The 24712-nt window shown below is 36.6% G+C and overlaps 1 protein-coding gene across 1 annotated transcript; it reads right to left on the reverse strand.

The window, feature by feature from the left end:
* Nucleotides 1-406: 406 nt before the first annotated feature.
* Nucleotides 407-3860, reverse strand: LOC137937653 (uncharacterized). The gene is made up of 5 exons (XM_068782765.1): nucleotides 3260-3860; nucleotides 2452-2487; nucleotides 2108-2309; nucleotides 943-1021; nucleotides 407-786 (listed from the first exon to the last, which is right to left on the reverse strand). Exons 1-5 carry the CDS (start codon nucleotides 3436-3438, stop codon nucleotides 665-667), a joined length of 618 nt encoding a protein of 205 aa, XP_068638866.1. The 5' UTR covers nucleotides 3439-3860; the 3' UTR covers nucleotides 407-664.
* Nucleotides 3861-24712: the final 20852 nt, after the last annotated feature.

A 24712-nucleotide genomic window follows, 5' to 3' on the forward strand; every position in this document is an offset into this window, starting at 1 on the left:
GAGGGGGGAGAAAAGAAGAGTTTGAATTGCCTATGGAGTTCTTACTGTTGTCTCTGTTTTCTGACAAAGAAAACAATAATCAAACAACTGGTTTGGTTCTCTTTGCAGATAGCTTAAAGGGTTTTCTGGGAAATTTCATCCTTTCCCATCGCTTATGACAAATTGATGTGCACCTGTGCAAGCACTATAGCGCCTCTTTTCACAGACCACGTCCATTTACATTATCAATAAGAGGTCACTTACACACTGTAGTCCTACTCTTAAAAGACGACATTCAGTGAACTTCTTAAGAAAAACATCAGAATTGAAACTTCTTTTCAAAACAGCAACTGCCATTAGCATGACTGAGCCTCAGCACATTGAACAGAATGCAGTGTTGTACTTGACTACAACTAAATTGGGACAACAGATTTGAATATTCCATGCAATAATTTTAAAAATGAATGCACTATATGAGGTGGATTTTCACATTAAGGATGTCAAGGCCAGCTTCTCTCTGTCAGATGATCAAGGCCCCAGAATGGACAAAACAACCATGCAGCCACAAACAAGACAAGAAGCACTTGAAAGAACATAGTTTGTTTTTATTCATACTTTTGATAAAAAGGACATTTCCTGGACATAATTCTTTTTAAGTCTCCAATCACTAAAATGCTAATAATACTTACATTTTAGGATATAAGTACTGCTCCACAGTGATAGGTTTAGGCCCACCATACCAGTCAATCAGAAATATATTCTCAATGTCTAGTTTGTAGAACTGGAAATTGTGATCCTTTGGCCACCCTGTGAACCGCAGAGAAACAATTATACAAGACCCTTCTTGGAGTAAAGACTATATAGCCTACATCTAGAAAAGCCTGTAGGTCTATGTGAAATCACATGCAAAGACTTTCCAAATGCATCAATTAAAGTGGTTCAAAATGAGGATTCAGTGCTTACCACCCATGGCCGGGTGCTTTGAAAACAAGGCTTTCTCAGCAATGTCTGCCTCACTGGTGTCATTAGGAATCATCTTCATCTGAAATCTCATACAAAAGAAATGTTGAAACAGCAGAGATAGCTAAACCCAAGAAGTTACACATGCCCAGACATCTCATTTCCAGCATATAACAACTCTCAGGAGCTTCTTTCCACTCCTAAGGAATAATGTATAGATCTCATCATTTTCATAAAAAAAAAAAAAAAAAAACTATGTATACTTAATGAGCAATTCTCCATCTAGGAAGATCATCAAATTGATAGAAATAACTCTTCAGCGTCATTAAGGACTCCTACTAGACAAAATATGAAGTTGGAAGAAGTGTTCCAGATGGTTCATGACAGGCAAAACAGGATTCACTTCAAAGTCTTGCATGATCTATCACATATGACATCAGAAAGCTCCTTGCAGTGTGGGATTGAGAAATCATACATTTTTGAAAGAAACTAGAAGAAGTTGAAATTAGACACTCATGGAGAGCAGTAAATCAATTACATATAATTTTTTCATGCTAACTAGAATTTAAGTCATCATTTGCTCGGAAACAAATTATGTAACAAAACCAGTCTCATTGATGACATATTTAATACAAAAATCTTCACTACTCTCTGCTATGTCTGGGCTGCTGTCCTTTAACATAAGCAATGATGACATTACTCACAACTACCAATTATATTTACTCCACAATTATGATCTGAATAAGCCTACAATCAGTTTTCCAGAGAGAAAACATGAAAGGAAAAGAGTTTGGAATGGGACAAACTCAAGATTTTAGACAGCCTTGCAAGTTCAAACTATAAGGAGAAATACTGTTAAATTAAACAAAGAAATAAATTAAAAGGGAAAAATACATCAAACTTTCATTATCAGTAGCCTCCAAATCATCTAAATTCATGAAGCAAAATTTTTATGGTCCTTCATATATCTTACAAAGCGCATAACATTTCACTAAGAAATAAAAACTAGGTTATAGAGAAAATGTCAAACAAACATTTGAAACTGTATTCAATATGATAATGCCCATTTCTCAAAATTTGAATTGGCATCATCAATTTTTTCATGGCAAGAACAATGACCAGGCACATATGGAATTTGCATCCATCTAATTCATTTGGTGATAGTTACCTTTCCTGTAAGAGTAAGTCTAGCACAAGGAGGTTCTTCAGGATCTAATGTGCCACAAGTTCCAACAGGGAATTCACTAACTGCAAATGAAGACCTATTGTCTTCCTTTATATCCCTTGCAGTGGGATCCAGAGTTGTCAAATAGAAGTAAGGAATGCCTTGACCATAACCAGGTGCTCCATCACTATAAGACACTACATTTCTGCAAAGAAGAAAGAAGACATGTTGGGCTGGACACTGATTGTTCAACTAACAGTAACAATTATGCAAGTCTGTCAGTGTGTCAAGAAAAAGCTGCTCTGAGCATGAAAACTAAAAAAACTACAGAAAGCAAGGTAACTTACGCAAATGGAGCTCCTTCCATTTCTATTGAGATGGTACTGCATTGTGGGAAAACAAAGGTTCAGAGTTCCACGGTACATCAGCTCCAAAAGACAAAACTTTAAAGATAGATACTACAGACTGCTACTGATTTAGGAGGAAATGAGCACTCAATTCTGGAGACAGAGTAAGAGTGACTAATGAAAACAATCAGAATTTTTTAAGAAGTTAACAACCGAAAATAAAGGGAAAGAAGGTAAAATATGTTCCTTTTCCCCTTTAAAGATCCACAACTTCAACTAAAATTCATCAAGTAAGCTTCCCCATCTTCTGTATGCTGCCTTCAATGAACTATCAACATGCTCCTTCAAGAAGCAATTCGAAGTATGGGTAACTCTAGTGACGCAAGTCACCTTAATAAGATTTGAAAAGATTTTGTGAAACATTATGCTTTAAATGTAACCAAGAGATATAGAGCATCAAGGCATTAAACAAGCACTGTTAGACAACTATTCGATATTTTATAAAATTCAATATGTAAATTCTCACCAAAGGCTAAACTTTGGTAGACTGAAATCATGAAAAAGTGACAAAACGAGAAAAGTGATCCTGCCAAAAACTATTAAGGTCAACAAGAGATGATCAAAAGCCAGACAAATACGGAAAGAATGCCACAAATTAAACTGCTTCCATATACAACTTTGCAATCACAACGGGAGAGGTAGAAAAATCTCGCGCTAAATAAATACACCCAAAATGAAATAGCACCCAATTCGACGCGCTGGATTCAAGTAGAGAAAGCTGTAATGTGAAGGAAGAAAATGGAATTGCCTTAACACTCCCCAAGAATTCTCAGAAGCCAACCATCGTGCATATCCAACATGGTCGTCTCGATTGGGTTTTGGTTGCAATGGTAGAAGAAGGCGTCCGTTCACAGTAATCAAAGATTCTAACGGCAGGGACACGAGAAGGACTAAGAGAAGAACGTAGGAGACTGACTTGTAAGCCATCCTTGCTGTGTTTACGAGAGAGACTAAAAGTAAATCTGTTCACTTATATTCTGATGACACCAACCCATACTGGAAGCTTACGTTATCTTCCTCTGTCACCAGCTAAACGTGATTCGAATTGCAGAGATAAAATAATGAAAGAGGTGATCCAGTCTGTTGACTCTTTTAGGACTCACAAGTCACAGATGCAGTAGCAAAGAGAGAATTTCTCCCAGATAAGATATGGGTCCCGCCCCCATCTGCATGAGTTTTGCCGCTCTGCCCATCCTTGTTTGAGCAGGTTATCCTTAGCCGGCGGCAGTCGGCGGATCACTTTCAGCAGTTGCCTTTCGAAACATGGGATTTAGTGGCAACCAAGGCTTATGGAAGGCGCCACGGAGGGTGAAACTGGTTACATTTTTACAAGCGGTTTGCATTTCTTAGCTGTCAAAACAAAGAATGCTAGCGACTGTCGCTCCCAATATCCGTAGTTCCACTTTCCACTTTAAAAAAAAAAAAAAATTAAAGAAACTTGCCAAACTTGTGTGTCAAGCACAACGATGCAACGCGCTGCGCTCATGAGTTGCAGCGTCTACGCCTTCCTCTCACTTTTGTTGTCCTTTTGCGTGAAAATTGGGTTTCTATCTCTGAGCGGCAACACAAATTTCATGACTATTGCTTGGCAGACCAACGCAACTTCTTCTTTGCTTGGGTTGGATGTCCAAGGCTCAATTCCGCATTTTGTGCTCTTTTATGCAAAGCTCCAGAAGAGGGTCTCCATTTCTGCAGTAGGACTCTGAACCCACCCCTCTTTCTAACTACTTTTAAGTATGGTGTGACTACATTATGTGCAGTAGGGCCATGGCCCCCAACAATTTTAGAAATTAAAGGGCTTCTTGTATTGCCGCTGTTTAACCTCCAAAGAGCAGTATTTTCTTGTATTTCTTTACTATGAGCTTGATCTTTCAGATTGTGAGCCCAAAATCAGAGGTCGCAAGCATACTGTGTGCAAAGCTATAATGTAAAATTATGAGTTGTATGTTAACGTGATTGTAAAAAACGATTTGTTTATGTTGAAACAAAGACAATAATCCGAGTATATAATCCGAGAATATTCAACTACGAAGTATATATCTAAGAGAGAAATCAAATATATGCAGAAACAGTAAATAAATCACACAAGAAAGAGGCACAGAGTTTATGTGGTTCGGCAACAGCCTACTTGTTGTGGACTCAATAGCACACCGAGTCACACAATGAATGAGGCAACAATAACTCACTCAATAAGATTTATTTTTTATACTACTTTGAGTAGGATTTATTTCTTATATTGTTTTAAGTAAGAGTTATTTCTAATTACTTTTATATGTAGGGGCATTATGGGAATTATTGTAACCCTAACCCTAAAACTCCATGACGTGATATATTTAAAGGGAAAGAATGAATGAAAGAGGTAAGATTTGAGATTTTAGAATAGCCTAGTGTAAATAGGCTGAGATCACCTCTTGATCTCGAGTTTAGGGTTTACTCCAAAAATCCAACATATCCTTCACTCTCAATTGTCATCCATCTTCATCAACCTTTGTCCATCATCATCCATAGCTGGAAGAGGAGCTTCCTGCCCTTTTTCTGAGCCCAAAGAGAGGGTCTTCCCTGCTCCTCAGCGTCAACAGCAAGCAGGGGTTCTAACCCTCTTGACGAGCAGAAAAAGGAAGGGTTTCTGGTTCTTCCATGTGAAGGACTGGTGCAAATCTTTCTAGTTTGGAGTCATCACGGAAACAGAGCAGAAACATCCATCAATGTGAGCCGAGGGCTACCCCTAAGCTAGGACTTCAATCCTAGCACGAGTAGCAACCAAATCAGGGTTGAAACCCTGATTTATGTGAGTAAGAAAAGGTACCTCTTTCAATTCTCTCTCCACGTGATAATATTTCAATTCTAGCTATAACTCTAGCACTAGAGGGGTTCATCAAAAGGGAGACTGATCACGTGTCGAAGACCAGTCAAAGAAAGGATCTTTAACCCTCCTTACCGAGTCCAGCAACTCAGTACCAGTGCTAGATTCACAAATCCACGCCAAGTTACTCGATCCATGACCTGGGACCATAACAACGTGGTATCAGAGCAGGTAACATGGAGGATACTTTCTGCAATGAAGAAATTCAAATCAGAATGCAAAAGATAGAAGATAGCCTTGAATCAGCACAACCATTGTTGGGGAGAGTTTGTGGGATGGAAATAAAGTAGAAACAAAACAGAGAAGAGATGCAGCAATTAAGAGAGGAGGTACATCACATGTTTGCTGATATTCAACAAAGGTTGGAGACGAGGGCAGAGATGCAATCCAAACCAGAGATGAGGAAGGGGATCCTAACCCATAACAGGGGAGGGGCGTAGTGGCCTTGGCGCACTGCTGTCCAAGGACCACAGCATGGAGGCCCCATACCAAGGTACACAAAGTTAGAATTTCCTACTTTTAATGGCTCCGTGGATCCCTTAATTTGGTTGCATAGGTGTGAATTTTTTTTAAAATCAAGGAACTGCTGAATGGGATAAGGTGCAACTAGCATCTTTCCATATCATAGATGAAACCCTGTTATGGGTTAGCCAAGGCTGGATTGGCGTGAATTTAAAAATCTATGCACCATCAGATTTGGTCCTCCCACCAACAGCAACCCCTTAGGGGAGTTAGTCCTATTGAGACAAACTGGTTCTGTGGACCAATATCAAAAACAGTTCCAAGAAAAGTTGGCTCGTGCTGGTGAGAGGGTACTGGTCGACCAATAGGTCTCCCTATTCACAGCGGGTCTCAATGAGTATTTACGGCTAGAGGTGGAACTCCTTGTGCCTACTGATTTAGCTCAGGCAATGGAACAATGACAATGGTTGAAGCAACGTAAGCTGAGCTGGTCGGGTGAGAGGAACACTTCCTCCACTTGGCAAGGGCACTACTATACATTGTCGCAGGTAACATCTCTAGCAGTACCTCCCTCCAGACACAATCCGACTACGACTCTAGTAGCCGCTCCCCTCCCTAGTAATCTCCCATCTCACTTTATCAAAAAATTAACAAGTGCGGAGATGGCAGAACGACGGTCCAAAAATCTGAGCTACAACTGCGATGAGCAGTATCGGGTGGGGCACCAATGTCAATGATTGTTTTGGCACGAGACGGCGGATTCAGATGATCCAGAGGAGCCAGAGGATGTTATCGAGGAGGAACCCCCGGAGATCTCCTTGCATGTCATTACTGGACAGAAATCACCTAAAATGATGCAAGTTCGAGCTCATGTCATCGACCAGGAATTGGTGGGACTAGTCGACTCAGGGAGTATACACAATTTCTTGAGTTTGACAGCCGCACAACACCTCCAGCTACAGATACAACCTCATCCGACAGCCGCCGTCTCAATGGCCAATGGCAAGAAGGTCCCTTGCTATGGGATCAGTAAGGCGGTAACTTTTTCCATTGGCTCTATTTCGTTTAATGCTGATTTTTTTGTTATTCTCTTGGCTGGATTTGATATGGTATTAGGCATTAAATGGTTACAAACGTTGGGCCCATTCTATGGGACTTTTTGGCTTTAACCATGAGCTTTGTTTTGGCCAAGAGTCGGGTGCTCTTATAGGCTTGTCAGGTGGACAAAGCCCACTGCATTCGCACCATGCAGACACAGGAACAACCTGATAGTACTATTGATGGTCTGGTTGAGGAGTTCTCTGACCTCTTCCAGGAGCCTTCGGGATTGCCTCCCCTGAGGCACTGTGACCTCAAGATCTGTCTAAAACCAAGATCTGAGGTGGTAGTCGTGCGACCGTACCGTTACCCACACCTTCAGAAGGACGAGATAGAGCGTCAATGCCAGTATATGTTGCAATAGGGTCTTATTCGTCCCAGTCGCTCCCCGTTCTCTTCACCCATCTTACTTGTAAAGAAACATGATAGGACATGAAGATTTTTTGTGGATTATCGGAAGTTGAACGTTCAAATAGCAAAAGACAAGTTTCCAATTCGGGTAGTGGATGAGCTCCTGGATGAGTTACATGGGTCATTGTTATTTACTAAACTTGACCTCTGTTCAGGATACCATCATGTCCGAATGCACCCCTCTGATATCGAGAAGACGGCGTTCCGCACACATCATGGCCACTTTGAGTTTGTCATCGTGCCGTTCGGGTTATCCAATGCACCCTCCACTTTTCAAGCACTAGTGAATGAGGTATTTATCCCCTATCTTCGAAAATTTGTTCTTGTGTTTTTCAATGATATTCTTACGTATAGCGAGTCGGTTGAGGAGCACTTGGTACACTTGAGGATTGTTTTTGACTTGTTACGAGCACATCAGCTCTATTTAAGACATTCCAAGTGTTCTTTTGGGAAGTCGTATAAAAAATATTCTATGATTGATCAGACGAAACTTGTCTATTTGAGTTGAACTAGATATCTTTTTCTACCAAACAAAATGGTAGACTATTATCAACGTACTATAATGAACTGGTTACTATTTTCAGGAGATTGATCATAGAACTATATCTCAGGAAGGAACAGTCGAAGGGCTAATCCAGTTGCACTCTACGATGGCCAAGCTTCAAGTTCATTTTTTTCAGTGGGCTTGACTTTGAGTTTGAGCAGGTTTGAGAGAAATCTTGCGAATAGACCCCAAACTTGATTTGGAGAGTACATGTGCATATTTCAGAAGATAATATCAATAGAGACAGATAATGGGGAGATATCGTCCAATCTCCGAGAACCCAAACTCGAAAGGGATCATCAAATAATCGAAACACTCAATCCTCTGAAAAAGCTAACAACTGGGTATGCACTCACTGCGGGGAGAAAAGTCATTCGCAACAACTTGTTACGAGATTATTAACTATCTGGAGTGGTGGAATTTCTCAAAAAAACCACATAAAAGATTGCAGGCAAAGCTATTGTGACATCCACAAAAGAAAATCAACAACTACCTACGAAAAATAATGCCCATCCAGGTATTATCAATAAAACATCAACATTCACTGTAAATTCTAAGAATAGAACTTAGATTATTGATACAGGTGCATCCGATCACATGACGAGGGATTCCAATCAGTTACAATTTGTCCTACCTTCTCCACAATCTATTATTTCCACCACCAATGGTAGTACCTCTCCTATTATTGAGGAAGGATCAATTATATTCTCTAATAATCTTACATTAGATATTGTCCTTGTGGTTCCATCTCTCGAATACAATCTTTTGTCTATTAGCCAAATTATTTCAACTCTTGCTTGTAATGTAACTTTTTGGCCCTCATTTTGTGTCTTTCGGGACATTCTAACCCAGAAGATTCTTGGTTATGGTGTTAGACAAGGCAAATTCTACTATTTGGAGTTGACAGAGAATGGGGGATAAAAAATCAATCTGAAAAATCAAGCTAGCAATGAAGACAATGCTCAAGTAACTATATGGTTATGGCATTGAAGATTAGGCTATCTTTCCTTTGGTTATCTTAAGAAATTGCAACCACAACATTTTTCAGGTTTGAATGATTTGAATTTTGATTGTGACACTTGTGAATTGGCTAAGAGCCACCATATCTCTTATTTACCAAATTTGAATAAAAATTCCGAACCTTTCGAGGTTATTCATTTTGATCTTTGGGGTCCGGCAAAGGTTCCCTCTATTTCTAGAGCTCATTACTTTATGACATTTATTAATGAATGCACTAGAATGACTTGGGTATCCTTGCTTATAAAAAAGAGTGATGTGTGTCTAACATTTCAGAAATTTCACAAAAGACACATACTTAGTACCAAAAACAAATTCGTGTTTTGCAATCTGACAAAGGTACTGTGTTTGTCGATGTTTCTCTCGGAAAGTTTTTAACCAATCATGGAATTTGTCATCAGACCTCATCCACCTATACTCTCCAAAAAAATGGATTGGCAGAGAGGAAGAATAGATAACTTTTGGAAGTAGTATGTGCCTCCCTCTTCGGCATGAACATGCCTCGGTTATATTGGGGCGAAGCTGTCAAATCTGCTGCCTACCTCATCAATCGAACACCTTCTTGAGTAATAGATTTTCAAACTCCTCAATGCAAGGTGCAATCCCTGATTTCCATTCCCCATCTTCCGAACCTTGAACCCCGGATTTTTGGGTGTACTGCATATGTTCATATCCCAAAAATCTTGTGAAATAAACTTGATCCATGAGCCAAACAATATGTCTTTGTTGGCTACTCTGAATTTCAAAAAGGATATCGGTGCTATGATTCACACACCCAAAAGCTCCATGTGACTTTAGATGCCTCCCTCCATGAATTGGTGCCTTATTATTCAAGGGAAGTCTCTTGGAATTCTCTTCAGGGGGAGAGCTCAAGTAAAGAGAATATTCAACAAGTAGCAAAGGTGCTGAGTTTATTGAGTTTGAAGAAGTGAATGTTTTCCCATCTCTACTAGCTCTTATTATTGGACATAGGAAGGGCCAACTGCAACTGTAAACACACATTTCTAGCATCCCATCTTGTTCACTTCTGAGCTACAAGCTTTTTCCTATTCAAATGCTTAGAGAGAGGCCCAAATAAGTGTTATTCCTCGGTGTATGCCTGTAAAATAATTAGAATATCAGTGTATGCCTGCAAACTCTAATTTTGGCTTAACAATGTGAAAGATTGGTCATAGTAAGAAATAAAAACATAGTTCTTTGGAGGTTGAACAACAAAAAATACAAGAAACAGTACGTAAAGAAGAAAAATATATGTTAAGCATATACTATTACTTACAATTCACATGGTAAGAATAAATGTTAAGTTGCATAATTATTAAATAAAGTTTAAATAAGTAAAGTCATTTTTGACTCATTAACCCATTTCTTTGATATTGAGAGCAGTACTTCGTATTTTTCAACTCCTTTTTAACTTTCAATATTTAAAAAACTCTAGCCGTAATGCTAAGAGTTTAATTCAAAAGATATATCTTTACAAATCATGATTGGAACAATCAATCTAGATAGTGCATTGAAAATATATGCTAACGTGACAAAAATCATCTTCATTGGAACACAAGGATGCAAATAGTAGTTAGTGTTGCAAAGTGTCTGAAATTTTTTCATGATGTAGCGTCCATCTCATTTTCATTATCTGAATGATGGAGCTTCTCATCATTGATGAGCTTACCTGTTAGGCCAATTACCGGTTTTCATCAGAGGAATGGTTTACTTCGAAGGGTCATCCAAGGTGAACAGTGTTGGAGATAAACTTCTAAAAGTTAAACTAACAAAAAATATCTCTCCCTTCTTTTCCTCTTCCGCTCGACCCCAATTCTCTGACCTCGGAACCCATGGAAGTTATGGCTTCCTCCATGAGGGTTAGGGATAGATTGGTGGGGCGAGTGGATGGCTTAGTGCCTATGAGGAAGCAACCTAGTTAAAGGGTAGATGCCTCTAACGTTTTATAAGAATCTGCCCCAATTACTAATAGTTCTTGTATCATCAATTCTGTGTTGGTCTTTCTGTGTTTTTTTTTTCCTTTCCAAAACATTAATCTTGCAATGGATCTTTTAGCTTAAAATGTGAAATAGATGAGAGATGGACTGGATTTCATCGATTAAATCGATGGTCAGTTAACAACTATGCTATCAGTGCCGAGATTAGTCTTAGTCATTATTTCTTTTGATCGATCAATATGTTTTTGGCACTTAAGGCTTCACAAAGTTCATTTTTATTTTAAGAACATTGTAGTTTGGATTGCGCATACTCTATGTGGGGAGTTTCAAGTTACCTAGTTGGGCTTTCTTACTTGATTGGCTTGCCCTTATGCAGATTATATCAGTATCTGCTCTCTTTGTTTATATTCTATTGAAATTTAGATCAAAGTACTTGAAATGAGTCGCTTTTTTTTTTTTCTCATTGTGTTCTATGGGTATGTTTTTAGAATGGGTATACTTCATTTAACAACAAGTGGATCCTTGAGTGATGTCTAATGTGGACGGAAAGTAATAAAGAAACCTTATTAAGCATACAAGGATACACAAATTGATGGACCATAACAACTTGATGTATATATATATATATATATATATATATTGGAAGACATCTCAAAGTAGAATTAAGGTAAATATCTTTCCCACGTCAAGGAGGTGGCAAAAGATATAATTTAATGGTCTTCTCATAAGGATGGCACAAGGGTGTACGTCTACTTATGTCTTTTTCCTTTTGGGAGCTTGTAACCCTAAGGGCATTGTAATCATTCTAAACTTCTTTCCTCAACAATAAATTGAGACTCAAGGCATGATATAGATCATTAAGTATGCCCTCTTCTTTCTCAAATTTGTCCATAGACTTTTCTCTCAAACTCTCTCTCTCTCTCTCTCTCTCTCTCTCTCTCTCTCTCTCCATCTCCTTAACCGTCCCTTTCTCTCCTTTCTCCTCTTTTCCATCTTCCTCTCTTGTTCTTCTCTTCTTCTTCTTCTTTCTCTCCTCTCTCGCCCTCTTCGTCAAGGAGCTTATCATGGGTTCCTAAATTCAATATGTTATCAGACTATAGATTTAGGATCTCGACATTAAGATGGTGTTTAGGTTCTTTTTTCATCAAAGCTTCACGTGGATTTTTTGTGTGGAGCAAGGAGCAAAATTGAGATTTTGGATCATACAAGATAAGATTTTGTTTTCCTTCTCTTAGTTGAGTTGTTAACTGGTTCTTAATCTCAGAAAGAAGGATGGTGAAGGATTATGCTCATTATATTTGGATTAAACACTAAACACTGTTAGAATTATATGTTTGGTTTCTCTTAAACGCGTGCAAGTGTGGTAGAGAAGAAGGTTTATATCTTGTTGTTGTTAGGGTGCTTGGAAAAATTATTATTTTTGGATTAAGACTTATGATTTTTCCTGCTTTTATCATGAGCTATTATGTTCATTCTATGATGAATTCGTTAGAAGCTCAAAAGATTGGTTTTCATGGCTGTCTTCATGATTTTTCTCTCCATTGAGTGTTGTTAATTGACACAAGGGGAAAGTTCTACTAGGAGAGAATTTTTTGCTAGTTTAAGAAATGATTTTAACCCTCTCTATATTGATTTATCTTCTGGGATTCCCTACCTAAAATAATTAAGGCAAGAAGGGAAGTCAAAGATTGTGATTTCCTTGGTACAAGTGGCGTTCATCAACAAAAAGGAAAGTTTCCTTCTTTTGAAAGATGCTGATTTTGATCAAAATCTTTCATGATTTGATCTGATTTTTGAAAATCTTTATTGATTAAGAAAGATATGATATTTATTTAGATGAGGTAACCAACACGTGGAGTGATTAGCTCCTTGATTTAGTGCATGTTTGAAGTTTTTCATCGAAGGAAAGTATCATTCTTTAAGAAACTCCTCTAAGTAGTCCAAGATCCCTTGAGATTTCACTTGCCTCTATAATTCTTTATTAATGGAGAAAGATTTGGAATCTATATTATATGATTTTGATTAGCACGTGGAGTCAAAATCTCCTTGATTATGTGCATGATTAAGGGGGGTTAATGCACTTCAGGTTCAACTGAAAGTGAAAGTGAATAACTTGTTGGTGTTAGTGTGGCAGATGTAAAGTGTACTGAAAAATAGTTTCTAGTGTTAGTACCCAAAATGAAAAATATAGTGTAAACAAGATAAAGAGTAACTTCTTATAATATACCTAAATATAATATATACCTAACAGATAATTAACCAAAACAAACATGGTTACTACACTAATAAGTAATTTAATGTAGTATTAAAATATAGTAATATAAAAATTAATTAAATAAGATATTTCGTTAATAAATGATTGCGATTTCTTATAAATTAATACAAAAATTACGTATGACAATTAATTGTGCACTAATTAATCATAAAAATAGATAAATAAAAAGTAAAAAATAACATAAATGAATATAATAAATAAATATTTTATTTTATTAATAACGTAAGATATATTTTAACATAATATAAATTTAAAAATATTTCCAAATAATTAAAAATCATTAGCTTAATTAATTAAAAAATAGAATAATTAAACAAAAAGACTTGATCAAATACTTACTTTAATAATATTTTAATTACCATTCTTAAACCAATAATTTAATACAGTAATAAAAAATATTATTTTATTAATAACATAAGATAGATTTTTATATAGTATAAATTAATAATATATTTCCGAAAAATTTAAAATTATTAGTTTAAATTATTAATTTAAAAATATTTTAATTACCACTCTTAAATCAATAATTTGATATAGTAATAAAAAATAAATATAAAACATAAATAAATATATTATTTTACTAATAACATAAAGAGAGGGTGCTGAATGTGCAAGCATCGGGAGAAAATTTTGGGTCCCGACGAGTTCAAGTGGATGAACTAGGATTTCAATGGGATTCTTGATTCACCCACTTTACTCATAAGCGGGTTCAAGTGAATGAACTAGTTCATCCACTTGAACTCAGCTCCAGGTGCGAATCAGTTACACGTTCACTTTGTTGAATTTATGGAAAAGAGAAATACTATATTGACTTCATTAACTTATCATAATAAGAGTACATGAACCTCTATTTATAATAGAAGAAGGTAGTAGAGTCCAATTACAATAAAGTTACATTTGTCCCAATCACTCCCAAACTCTAACACTTACAGATAAGTCATAGTATAATTAAATAACTCAATATAGATAAAAGACAAACATAACTCAAACTAAAACTCTTCTAGGACATGACCATAAGATAAAGATGTATTTGTGAGTCCTTCTTGATCTTCGAACTTATGTGATAAGGATGCCAGCTCGTGGTAATCATGGTGGGTCCTACTTCTTATGAGCTTAGGCCTATCTTGTGGGCTTCCTTGGTCGTGTGGGCTTAGGCCTATTTTCCAACACTCCCCCTCAAGCTAGGGGTGAAAGAACAACATCAACTCCCAACTTGCTGCAAATGATGTATAAAATATTTTTGTATACAATGGCACATCTTCCAACACTTCCCCTCACATTGTTGCATCCTTCCATGACGCCCTGCTGGCATAATATAAGTGAGAGTAAAAATCACTCCTAGTTGATAAAACGTTGCTCCATACTCCAGTCTAATGCTGGATGTAGGGCATATTCTGTCTTTTGTACGTAGTGTATCTATCGGCATTGCTATGAAGTGTCCACCACCATGTCCCTCTACAAGACAATGACTCTCAAGTGGTAGGAGTAATAAAAGCCATTACAGGGTGGTAGTGGGTTATTTATAATGGTGTCCCAATCCGGACATCGACTCTCATGGTATCCCAACCATGATATTTTTTAGAGTTAAATTTATCATGGTGTCCCAATCCAGGGCACCGACTCTCATGGTGTCTTAACTGTGATATTTTTGAGAGTCAAACAAACTATGGTATGAGAAAAGGTACTGAGGCCACCTCTGCTTCAATATTAATGTCTCATCCAAAGAGACATAATAGCAGTAGTTGTAATGTAACACGACCATCTTCCAAAAAATATAACACGAATCAAAATAATACACCTTGTAGAAGGACCCGTGAAATAATCATAATCCGATATAAATATTTTTCTTAGATGCATAAGCTTCATCTTTTGTGCTCCCCCTTTCTTGAATATTTTGGTAACATAAACTTATCTACAACATATGGAATAAAATACCTCTTTCTTGTACTTCTCCCCCTCAAGCTGGGAGGTAATGGCAATGATCCCTGCTTAAACCAAATATCATAGATGCAGAAATAAGCCCAAATAACATAGATATAGTAATAAGCCCTTAAACCAGGAGAAGTGAGATATATTCCTGATATAACAACTCAAATAGTGACACAAAACAAAGGGCATAAATTAGGATTTTTCAATACAACAGAATACTAGCATGACCTTTGATTCTTCCAATGCGAATATATCTTAAAATATAGATCAAATTGACATAAAATATTTTCCTTCTGAAACTAGAATTAAATACCTTTGATCCAAGTATAAATTTATTTCATAAAATATAATTATCAAAAGATAAATAATTTGATAGATTTCGGTCTCTGTCATCTAGCAGAACTAAGTACTATTTCTCCTTTTTTTCCAACATGACCATTGACTCTTCCAAGATCAATATCTTCTTATAAAAAATTCAGATCGAGAATTGGATGAATAGGTAAGAAAATATACTTACATATATTTCTTTTGATATATAATTATCTATATAAACTCTTGTTCTTGATAGCATAAAATACCTCGGAAGTTGAAGCTATCTGCTACTGCTCGAACCTTTTTTTTAATCTGACCTTTGCTGTTCCAAATATCGATTTCTCTTTGTAGATAACCCATATAGAAAATTGGTTGAATATGTAAGTGCATAGACTTACATATATTTCTTTTGATATATATTTCTCCATATAATGTCTAGTTCTTGAGAGCATAAAACACCACAGAAGCTGAAGCTTTCTACTACTTCTCGAACCTCTTTTTTAATCTGACCTTCGCTTATTCAAATAACGATATTTCTCTATAGATAACTCCGATTGGAAAAAAAAATCATTTTTCCTTGGAAAGTAGACTCAAAAATATTTTCGTCAATATATAATTTTGCTAAGTACCTAGCCAATACTACCCAAAAGACCGGCCTGTTAGAAGCGGAAGACATAGGTACTTAACCCCAGGACCATAACAGTACACCCCACCCTCCCGAGCTGATGACCACGGCGGCCTTTACACAGCAACGGGGATCGGGTCAGGAGCCCATACTCCCTTACAGCGCCCCGCCAGAGGTGTGCGGTCCACCTGCGCACGTGGGGACTCGAAGTTGGAATGTACTGCCTGTTTTGATACCAAATGTTAAGCACCTAGCCAATACTACCTAAAAGACCGGCCTGTTAAGAGCGGAAGTCATAGGTAAACCCCAGGACCATAAAAAATTTGCAATATGAAAATCTCAGTATAGAGGTGAAAAATATAAAGCAAACTATAGATGTAAGGACTAAAAAAAATTACTAAAAACCTAGACTTAGGGTTTAGGGTTTAGAGAAAATGATCTCATTATCTCTGTGGGTTGACCAAGTCAACTCACAGAACCTACTTTGATACCATGTTGAATTTATGGAAAAGATAGATAGTTCATTGACTTCATTAACTTATCAGAATCAGAGTACATGAACCTCTATTTATAATAGAGGCATGTAGTAGAGTCCAATTACAATAAAACTACGTTTGTCCCAATCACACGCAAACTCTAATACTTAAAGATAAGTCCTAGCATAATTAAATAACTCAATATTGATAAAAGACAAACATAACTCAAACTAAAACTCTTCTAGGACGTGACCATAAGATAAAGATGCCTTTGTGAGTCCTTCTTGATCTTCCAACTTATGTGATAAGGATGCCAGCATGTGGTAATCATGGTGGGTCTTACTTCTTATGTGTTTGGGCCCATCTCGTGGGCCTTCCTTGGTTGTGTGGGCTTGGGCCTATCTTCCAATACACTTGATCCCGAAGTGCACTAACACTCCCCAAGGCACATAAAGACACCAGCTTTAACGAATAGGCAGAAATGTAGAAAAATTACTTCTCAATGAGGCAACAAAGACAGTGCCAGTGTGTAAGTTTTAGTTAATTTTAGTTTCCATTGTTATCTTCTCGACTCGATTTCGGATCTTGTTAGATAGTCACACACTGACACCAGTTTTAAGAAATATTTTAATGGACTTGTAGATGTATTGACTATGTACTAGCTCTGGCCTTTGGTTAGCATTTGGAAGCTTGTGATATGGAGTAGAAAAAATGGCATATATATGAATTTAGTTAATGTTTTATGTGTTTTGTTGATATTTAGAGAAATATTTGTACCCTACTGGCGATACTTATTTGAGTGGACTTGTACAGTAGCTGGTATCTATGTTTCCTTTGAGTGGGCTTATATAGTACATCACCAACCTTACATGTGAAGACGGCACACCCAACAGGGGTCATTTTATTTTTGTTTTCCCTTGTTTCATCATGTAGTTCTTCACTCCAGTTACTAATACTTTTATTTTTTAGTATAGCAACTCGTACACTGGATGAAGCTTCCATGCTATGTAACAAGTAGATGCGTCTCAAGATTAATCTGAATATCCTATTTTAGAGCTAGCTTTACATTTGCTACATTTTCTTTATTTGGAAATTCTTATTATTCTACAACATGGTTGTCGAGTGCTAGAAGATGATCTTTGCCTTTTTCATTTTATTTGTGTTGGGTGTGGCCACTTTAATATACTTCCACACCACACTAGTGGTAGTGCTATTGGTTAGTGATCTATCCATCCTATTCCACAAATTACTTTTGAGAGGAAGCATAACCTTTTGCATCTTTTTGAAGGAAAAAAAAAAGAACTTTCTTCAGTTTTTAAATTAATACAATATCACTTAAGCTATTGCACATTGATGATTGTTTTTTTTTAAATACAAACTTAGTACAAGTTTTGGATTTGATAATTTTTATTACTTTCCAGGTCCACTTGCAATTTTGTACTTCATTTTCAGCTTTAATCCAAGTCCACTCTTTATGAAACTTCCATTTATGTTATGTTGCTCTCATCTAATGCCAACAATACAGAAAAGGGTGCTTGCTGTGAGGAAGTAATTCATAGAACTTCTATAGTAAGCTTGATCTATCTTTTTGCCATCTTACCAATGATATCATAGAAATAAATTTCATAAATTTAAGATTGTTTTGGCTGTCATACAGGAAGCTATTTTATTGACACAAATTATTTCTTTATTTTCGTCATAAATTTCAGAACTTTAAGATTGTTTTGGCTCTTTTTTTTTTAAGAAAGTTTGAATTGTTTTTTGCCTTTTTTTTTTCTAAAAAGTTTGAACTGTTATGGCTGTGATACAAGAAGCTTTTTTATTGACACAAATTATTACTTTATTTTCTTCAGCCTTTTTTTATAACACTTAGTTCTTTCTTTTGTAAGCAAGGGTAACTTTCACTTTCTAGAAGATCCACTCTAAATTGGAATGAATGGGATAAGGTAGCATCACTTAAGTTTACTATCTTTCTAAGAGAGTGGTTTTTTTATGAACTATGCAGTAATCCAATTTCCTACCACCGTAGCAATGGGGCGGAGAAACGCACCAGCTGGGAAGCATGAATGCAAACTCTGTGGTATAATGGACAAGGTAGAATCTGGATTTGATTCACAGGAAAGTGGTTTAGTTTTTGAAATTCAAAAAAGATAAATTTATTCAACAACCAACATGGGTATGCCCCTTAAGGATTTATTATGAAGCAACAAAATAATAACTGGAAAAGGAATCACCTATACTGTGAATATGCTGACAGGCTCATCTATGCTGACATTGCAGATGGAGAATACAATGACTTACATGATTGTTCTTCACTAGAAATTCTCCTTAAGAAAACCAAATCAAGTTGTCAACACTACTTAATTTATCATTACATTTCACTAAATTAAAGTGAGATTAAAATGAGAATGTTTCGTGTGCCATTGTATCAAAATGAAATCAAAAGAAAGCATCTGAAAAAAGTTAGCATCTCCAGATTTTTATTTTGATGAACGTCTCCATGAAATCATCTCAAGAAAATAAAAAATTTCATTGATAGACAAGTTAGATGGGCAAGGTTGATTGCTTTATAACTTGTCCTAGTCTTTGATCAGTCACTCATAGAGAAAACTCAAATGAGTTTACAAACTCTTTTTCATAGAAAAAAACCCAAATGACGTTACAAGCTCTTCCTATTCCTAATACTTTAAAAGCAGCAAATGAGTCAAATCTCTGCTAGTTCTTATTCTTAGACAGAGGAAGGGTCAACTGCAACTACAAAAGCATATTTCTAGCATCCCATCTTGTTCACCAATGGGCTGCAAGCTTTTTCCTACTCAAATGTTGAGAGACAGTCCCAAATAAGTGTTTTTCCTCGGTGTATGTGTCAAATAGAGTAACACCGAAGAAATGTTTCAAAGAATGATTTTTCAACGATGTATTCTTATCCTAATTGAGGCCATTTAACATACATTACAACCTAAAATTAGGTCTAATTTAGATCCTAAAATCATGGAAACAAATCGTTTCCTACAAACGCTAATGGACAACTCATAATTTTATATTACAACTTTGCACACACTCCCCCTCAAGTTGGTGCATAGAAGTCGATCATGCCCAAAATGTCTTCCCTGATACTAACTTCGTGAGCATATCAGCTAGTTGACTCTCAGTTTGAATAGAAGGAAATTATATAATCTTTACATCGAGGTTCTCCATGAGGAAATGACAATCAACTTCAACATGTTTAGTGCGATCATGTTGAACATGATTTTTTGCAATTGCGATAGCTCCCTTGTTATCACAATGGAGATTCATAGGTTTAGCATATTCAATCCCTAAGTCTCTCAGTATATTCCTTATCCATAAAAACTCGCATACACCATAAGCCATGCCTCAAAATTCAGCTTCAACACTTGATCTTGATACTACCTTCTATTTTTTGCTTTTTTAAGTGACAAGATTTCCTTTCACAAAAGTAAAGTAACCAGATGTAGATCTTCTAGTTGTTTGATCACATGCCCAATCAGAATCTGTATAACTTTCAATGTTAGAGATACCCTTTTTTGAGAATAACAAACCTTTTCCTGGAGCACTCTTTAAGTATCTCAAGATCCGATAGACCACTTCCATATGCTCTTCACTTGGTGATTGCATGAACTGACTCACAACACTAACTGCATATGCTATAGCTGGCCTTGTGTGTGATAGGTAGATTAATCTTCCAACTAATCCCTGATAACACCCTTCATCTATTGGGGTTTGATCTAGGAGAATTCCAAGCTTATGATTCATTTCCATGGGTGTCTCTACTAGTTTAAAATCAAGAATTCCGGTTTCGGCTAGAAGATCCAACACATATTTTCGGTGTGAAAGGAAGACTTCATGTTTCGATCTTGCAACCTCAATTCCCAAAAAATATTTAAGTTGTCTGAGATCCTTCATTTCAAATTTAGTGGCTAAATACTCTTGTAAAGTTTGCATTTCACATGGGTCATCTCCTGTCATGACCATATCATCAATATACACAATTAAAGTTGTTACTTTTCCTTCTTTGTGTTTTATAAATAAAGTATGATCTGAGTTACTTTACTTATAGCCAAACTCCTTCATTGTAGTTGAGAATCTCCCAAACCATGCTCTAGGTGACTGTTTCAGCCCGTACAATGACTTCTTCAATTTAAAGACTTTACCTTGATACAAAGAACCACTTTTAACTCCAGGTGGTAGTTCCATGTAGACTTCTTCTTCTAAGTTTCCATTGAGAAAGACATTTTTAACATCAAATTGTTGTAGAGGCTAGTCTCAATTTGCTGCTATAGATATAAGAATGCGAATTGTATTGATCTTAGCTACTAGTGCAAAAGTACACTAATAGTCTATCCCATACCTTTGTGTATATCCCTTTGCAACTAGCTGAGATTTATATCTTTCAATACTTCCATCCGGTTTGAGTTTCACTGTGAACACTCATCGACATCCAATTGTCTTCACTCATTTAGGTTGTAGAACAAGTTCCCAAGTGGCATTCTTTTGTAGAGCCTCCATCTCTTCTTTCATCGCCTTTTTTAAATTAGGATCAACTAATGCATCCTCCACATTACTAGGAATAGAAACCCAGGATAATTGATCAACAATAAATGCATACGATTTAGTCAACCTATGAGAGGACACATAGTTTTTGATTGAGGATTTGGTCTTAGCTTCAAGATCAAGTTTATACTGTTTTTTTGGAACTCTTCTATTCAATCTTTGTGGATATCTAGGAGTTATATTTTTTTTTAGGAACACATATTTCATTAGACTCATCAAACACAAGATTCATATTTACCTGAGGAGGAACATTCTTGGTTGATTCTTCAATTGATGGTGCAGACGAAGGCAACTCTGAGGGTTCTTCAGGAGAAATTAATGATTCACTCTTGGCTTAATGGTTGTGATTATAGTCTTGTAGCACATCATGAGAAATTAATAAACATCTCCAATGTCACAACTAATAATCTTCAACAATGTGCTCCATCCCAATTCTAAAGCTCACCTCTACTACTTTTATCAAATCACTTCACCTTTTCATCTACATAAATCATCGTGTTCAATAACAGATTCTTATTATAACATCATAAAGATTTCACACAATTCAAACCATCTATCGAATGAATCAATTGTCATTCGCCATCACACAATTTAAATTATCTGCCTATAGCATTAAACACCATTCAATCAACAAACATATATAGATCTCACCCATACTAGTCCATCACTCCACACCGTACCAGTCCATCACTTTATAAAAACATTGTTAGAAGATGGGTCCAAGCCCACCAAGTATGGAGAAGGCCTGCACGTCCAAGAAGGGTGACATGATGGTAAATAAGGTGTCGCCCACACTTATGTTCTTTCTCATGTAAAGGTTATTGTAAATTTCTCACAAAAACTATAAATAAAAGCCCTTGGCTTGGGGTAGAGCACCAATCTCTCCCCTTTCTCTCAATTCATGGAAGCTCTCTCTCTTAGCCTAAAGACACTCCCTCTCTCTTTTCCGTTCTTTCTTCTCTACCCGAGTTCCCTCTTTGATCTCCTCTTTTCTTCTCTTCTCTCTTCCTTCTCTTCTCCCTCTCTTATTTTGCTCGAGGTTCTAAGAATGGGGTCATAAATTCAACATGGTATTAGAGAATTGAATTTAGGATCCCCACGTCAAGAAGATACTCTAAGGAGTTTATGATAAAAGCTACTCATAAAAAGCTCTTTGTGATGCAAGATTGAAGCTTGTTGAGATAAGTCTTTCATTCTTGTTGTTATCATCTATTCATGGCTTTATGCTCTTATATTTTTTATCTCTGGAAAATGATTCAGAGATGATTCTCTTTATTATATGAAATCATTGAGATTTATACATCTCATATTGGAGTAAGCTTGTCAAAAGTTGTTTCTTTCAGTCGGTGTGCAAGTTTTTGGCTGAAAATCGGTTTATGTTGAAATCTCTTGGATGAGAAGTTATTGTTTCATGGGTGTAAGATTTTTTTATTAAGATCAATGTTCTTGAGCATATTATGAGTTTTTGATCCATTGGATTTCAAAAATTTAATCACTCGGTTGCTATGCTAAGTTTTTCACTAGCCGATTTGTAGTATTTGTAGAGTTGGGACTCTAGTCGGCTTAAGCCTTTTTGAAGGGATTTTTTTCAAGGTCTAAGAATTCCTATGAGTGTAAAGAGATATGCTCTTGCATGAATAATCTATAATGCCAAGGTTCATCAGTTTTCTTGATAAAAGAAGAAGCTGAAAGAAGAAGGTAGTTTTAAAACAACTACTTGTGGAAGAATATTTTTTTAGAGGCCAAACCTCTTGTTTGATTCAAATCTGCAAGTTGGTTCCTTGTTTTTGCATAAATATCCATGTGAAATCAAGGTTGGAATATTGGTTTACATAAAAGGAAGCAAGGAAAAAAATATTGAAGGCAATGCTTCTTTGGAAAAGCCAAGGTGGCTCCAACTTATTTGAGGAAAGTTTCTAATTTTTTTGAGATCTTACACCACCTCAAGATCTCCTTGATTAGGCCTGATTTGTTTAATTTAAATAAATCATATGTTGCATAATTCATAAATGGTTGAATCTAGACTGATTGTACTCCTCATTGGCATCAAGAGTTTTTGGAAAGATTTTGGAAATATCTCATGGAAAGATCTCTCTTAGTATGCAAGATATCCTTGATTGATTGGCATTATTGATTGATTTTTTGCTATTACTCTTAAAGGAAGACAAGAGTTTGATTAAAGCATTTTTTACCAGCAATTCTTCTTGCCTAAGTGGGACTCTTACTTTCCTAAATGACTTGTTAGGCTTGGGTTCCCCTTATGATTACCCGAGCTAGTCATATCTTGGCTTCACTTGGTTCTTGGTTATTGAAGCATCTTACTTAGGCTATATCACCTTTTTTTCTAGTAAAATATCATTCTCAAATTGTCTATAATGGCTGAAGAATGCATTGGTATTAAGAGTGATATTCTCAAGATTACCATTATACCCTTGTGAGGGTTAGCAAATTACTTGAGCTGGTCAAAATCGGATAGGAGGTTTCTTATTACCTGAGATCAACTCGGTCACCTAACCAATCTTGGACAACCCATTGATTAGGAAGATGTTGCTTACACTAGTGGTTAAAAATGACACTTTAGTGATTAGTTGGCTCATAAACACTATGGAAAAGCATGTCTCCAAGAATGTTGTCCTTCTAGAGACAACTAAACAAATTTGGGAAATATGTGCTAAGATGTACTCTGGCTTAGACATCCTACAAAGGCCATATGATATCCTCCAAAGTATGCTTAATGCTAAACAAGGAGAAAATATTCATGAGTACTTGGGACAATTCAGGGGTCTTCTTCTTCAAGAGTGGAAGAGAGCTCAGCCTAACTCCACTGATGTTTCTATCCAAGACAAACAAAAGGAAGCCTTAGCAATTTCTATCTATTTAGCGAATATCAAGTCGTATCTTGAGGTTGCTAAAACTTAATTGAGCTCCTCCGTTATTCCCACCTTTTGATGATGTATGTGCCACCTTACTCCACATTTCAAACTCTACTTCCCCCTCTCCTATTTAAGTATCATCAGCTATGTACTTAGGTAACAAAGGCGCATCCACAGACCGAGGCTGACACTGTGGTCAAAATTATAGAGGAGGTCAAGGAAGAGGTGGAAGGATTGGTCCCTCCAAAATAGATAGAAAGGAATGCACTCATTGTGGGAGATATGGCCACACCATTGAACATTTCTGGAAACTCCATGGCAAGCTATAATGGACCATGGCTAATCAAGCCGTAACTAATGGCACAAAGGAGGACAAGTCTGCACCGCCGTCAGACAAAAAGACCCTCACCAATGATGAGTATGGCCTATTCCAAAGGATGAAAACTCTATAGGTCTCTCCTCCAAGTTCTTCCACTACTACTGTTGCCAGCACCACTTCAGGTATGCTCTCTGCCACTACCTCTTCTTCATCCTAGATTATTAACTCATGGCCCTCCGAGCATCTCACAGGTAACAAAGGTCTACTACACTCTGTTTGTCCTTGTCTTGTCTATAAATTTGTTACCATAGTTGATGGATCCCAAAATAAAGTTCTCGAGAAAGGATGCACCTCTGTTATGCCATCACTTCCGCTTATAGATTTCTCCTTTTTTCCTACCTTTCCCTTGAACCTCTTGTCTATTAGTCAACTTACTAAACATTTCAATTGCTCCATCACCTTCTCACCCACTTCCTGTGTGTTTCAAG

Source organism: Aristolochia californica, unplaced genomic scaffold, assembly GCF_029961685.1.
Source record: "Aristolochia californica isolate CCGP_79_NKW_82.1479 unplaced genomic scaffold, dmAriCali1.0.hap1 SCAF_7, whole genome shotgun sequence".
Classification (NCBI taxonomy): Eukaryota; Viridiplantae; Streptophyta; class Magnoliopsida; order Piperales; family Aristolochiaceae; genus Aristolochia; species Aristolochia californica.

Bases quoted from the DNA above. Each gene is read 5' to 3' on its own strand.
- LOC137937653 (XM_068782765.1), bottom strand. From the start codon at position 3,438: ATGGCTTACAAGTCAGTCTCCTACGTTCTTCTCTTAGTCCTTCTCGTG. The intron at 2,488-3,259 runs GCAATTCCATTT...CCCACAATGCAG, and splicing joins AATTCTTGGGGAGTGTTAAG to TACCATCTCAATAGAAATGG. The intron at 1,022-2,107 runs GTAACTATCACC...ATGAGATTTCAG, and splicing joins GACTTACTCTTACAGGAAAG to ATGAAGATGATTCCTAATGA.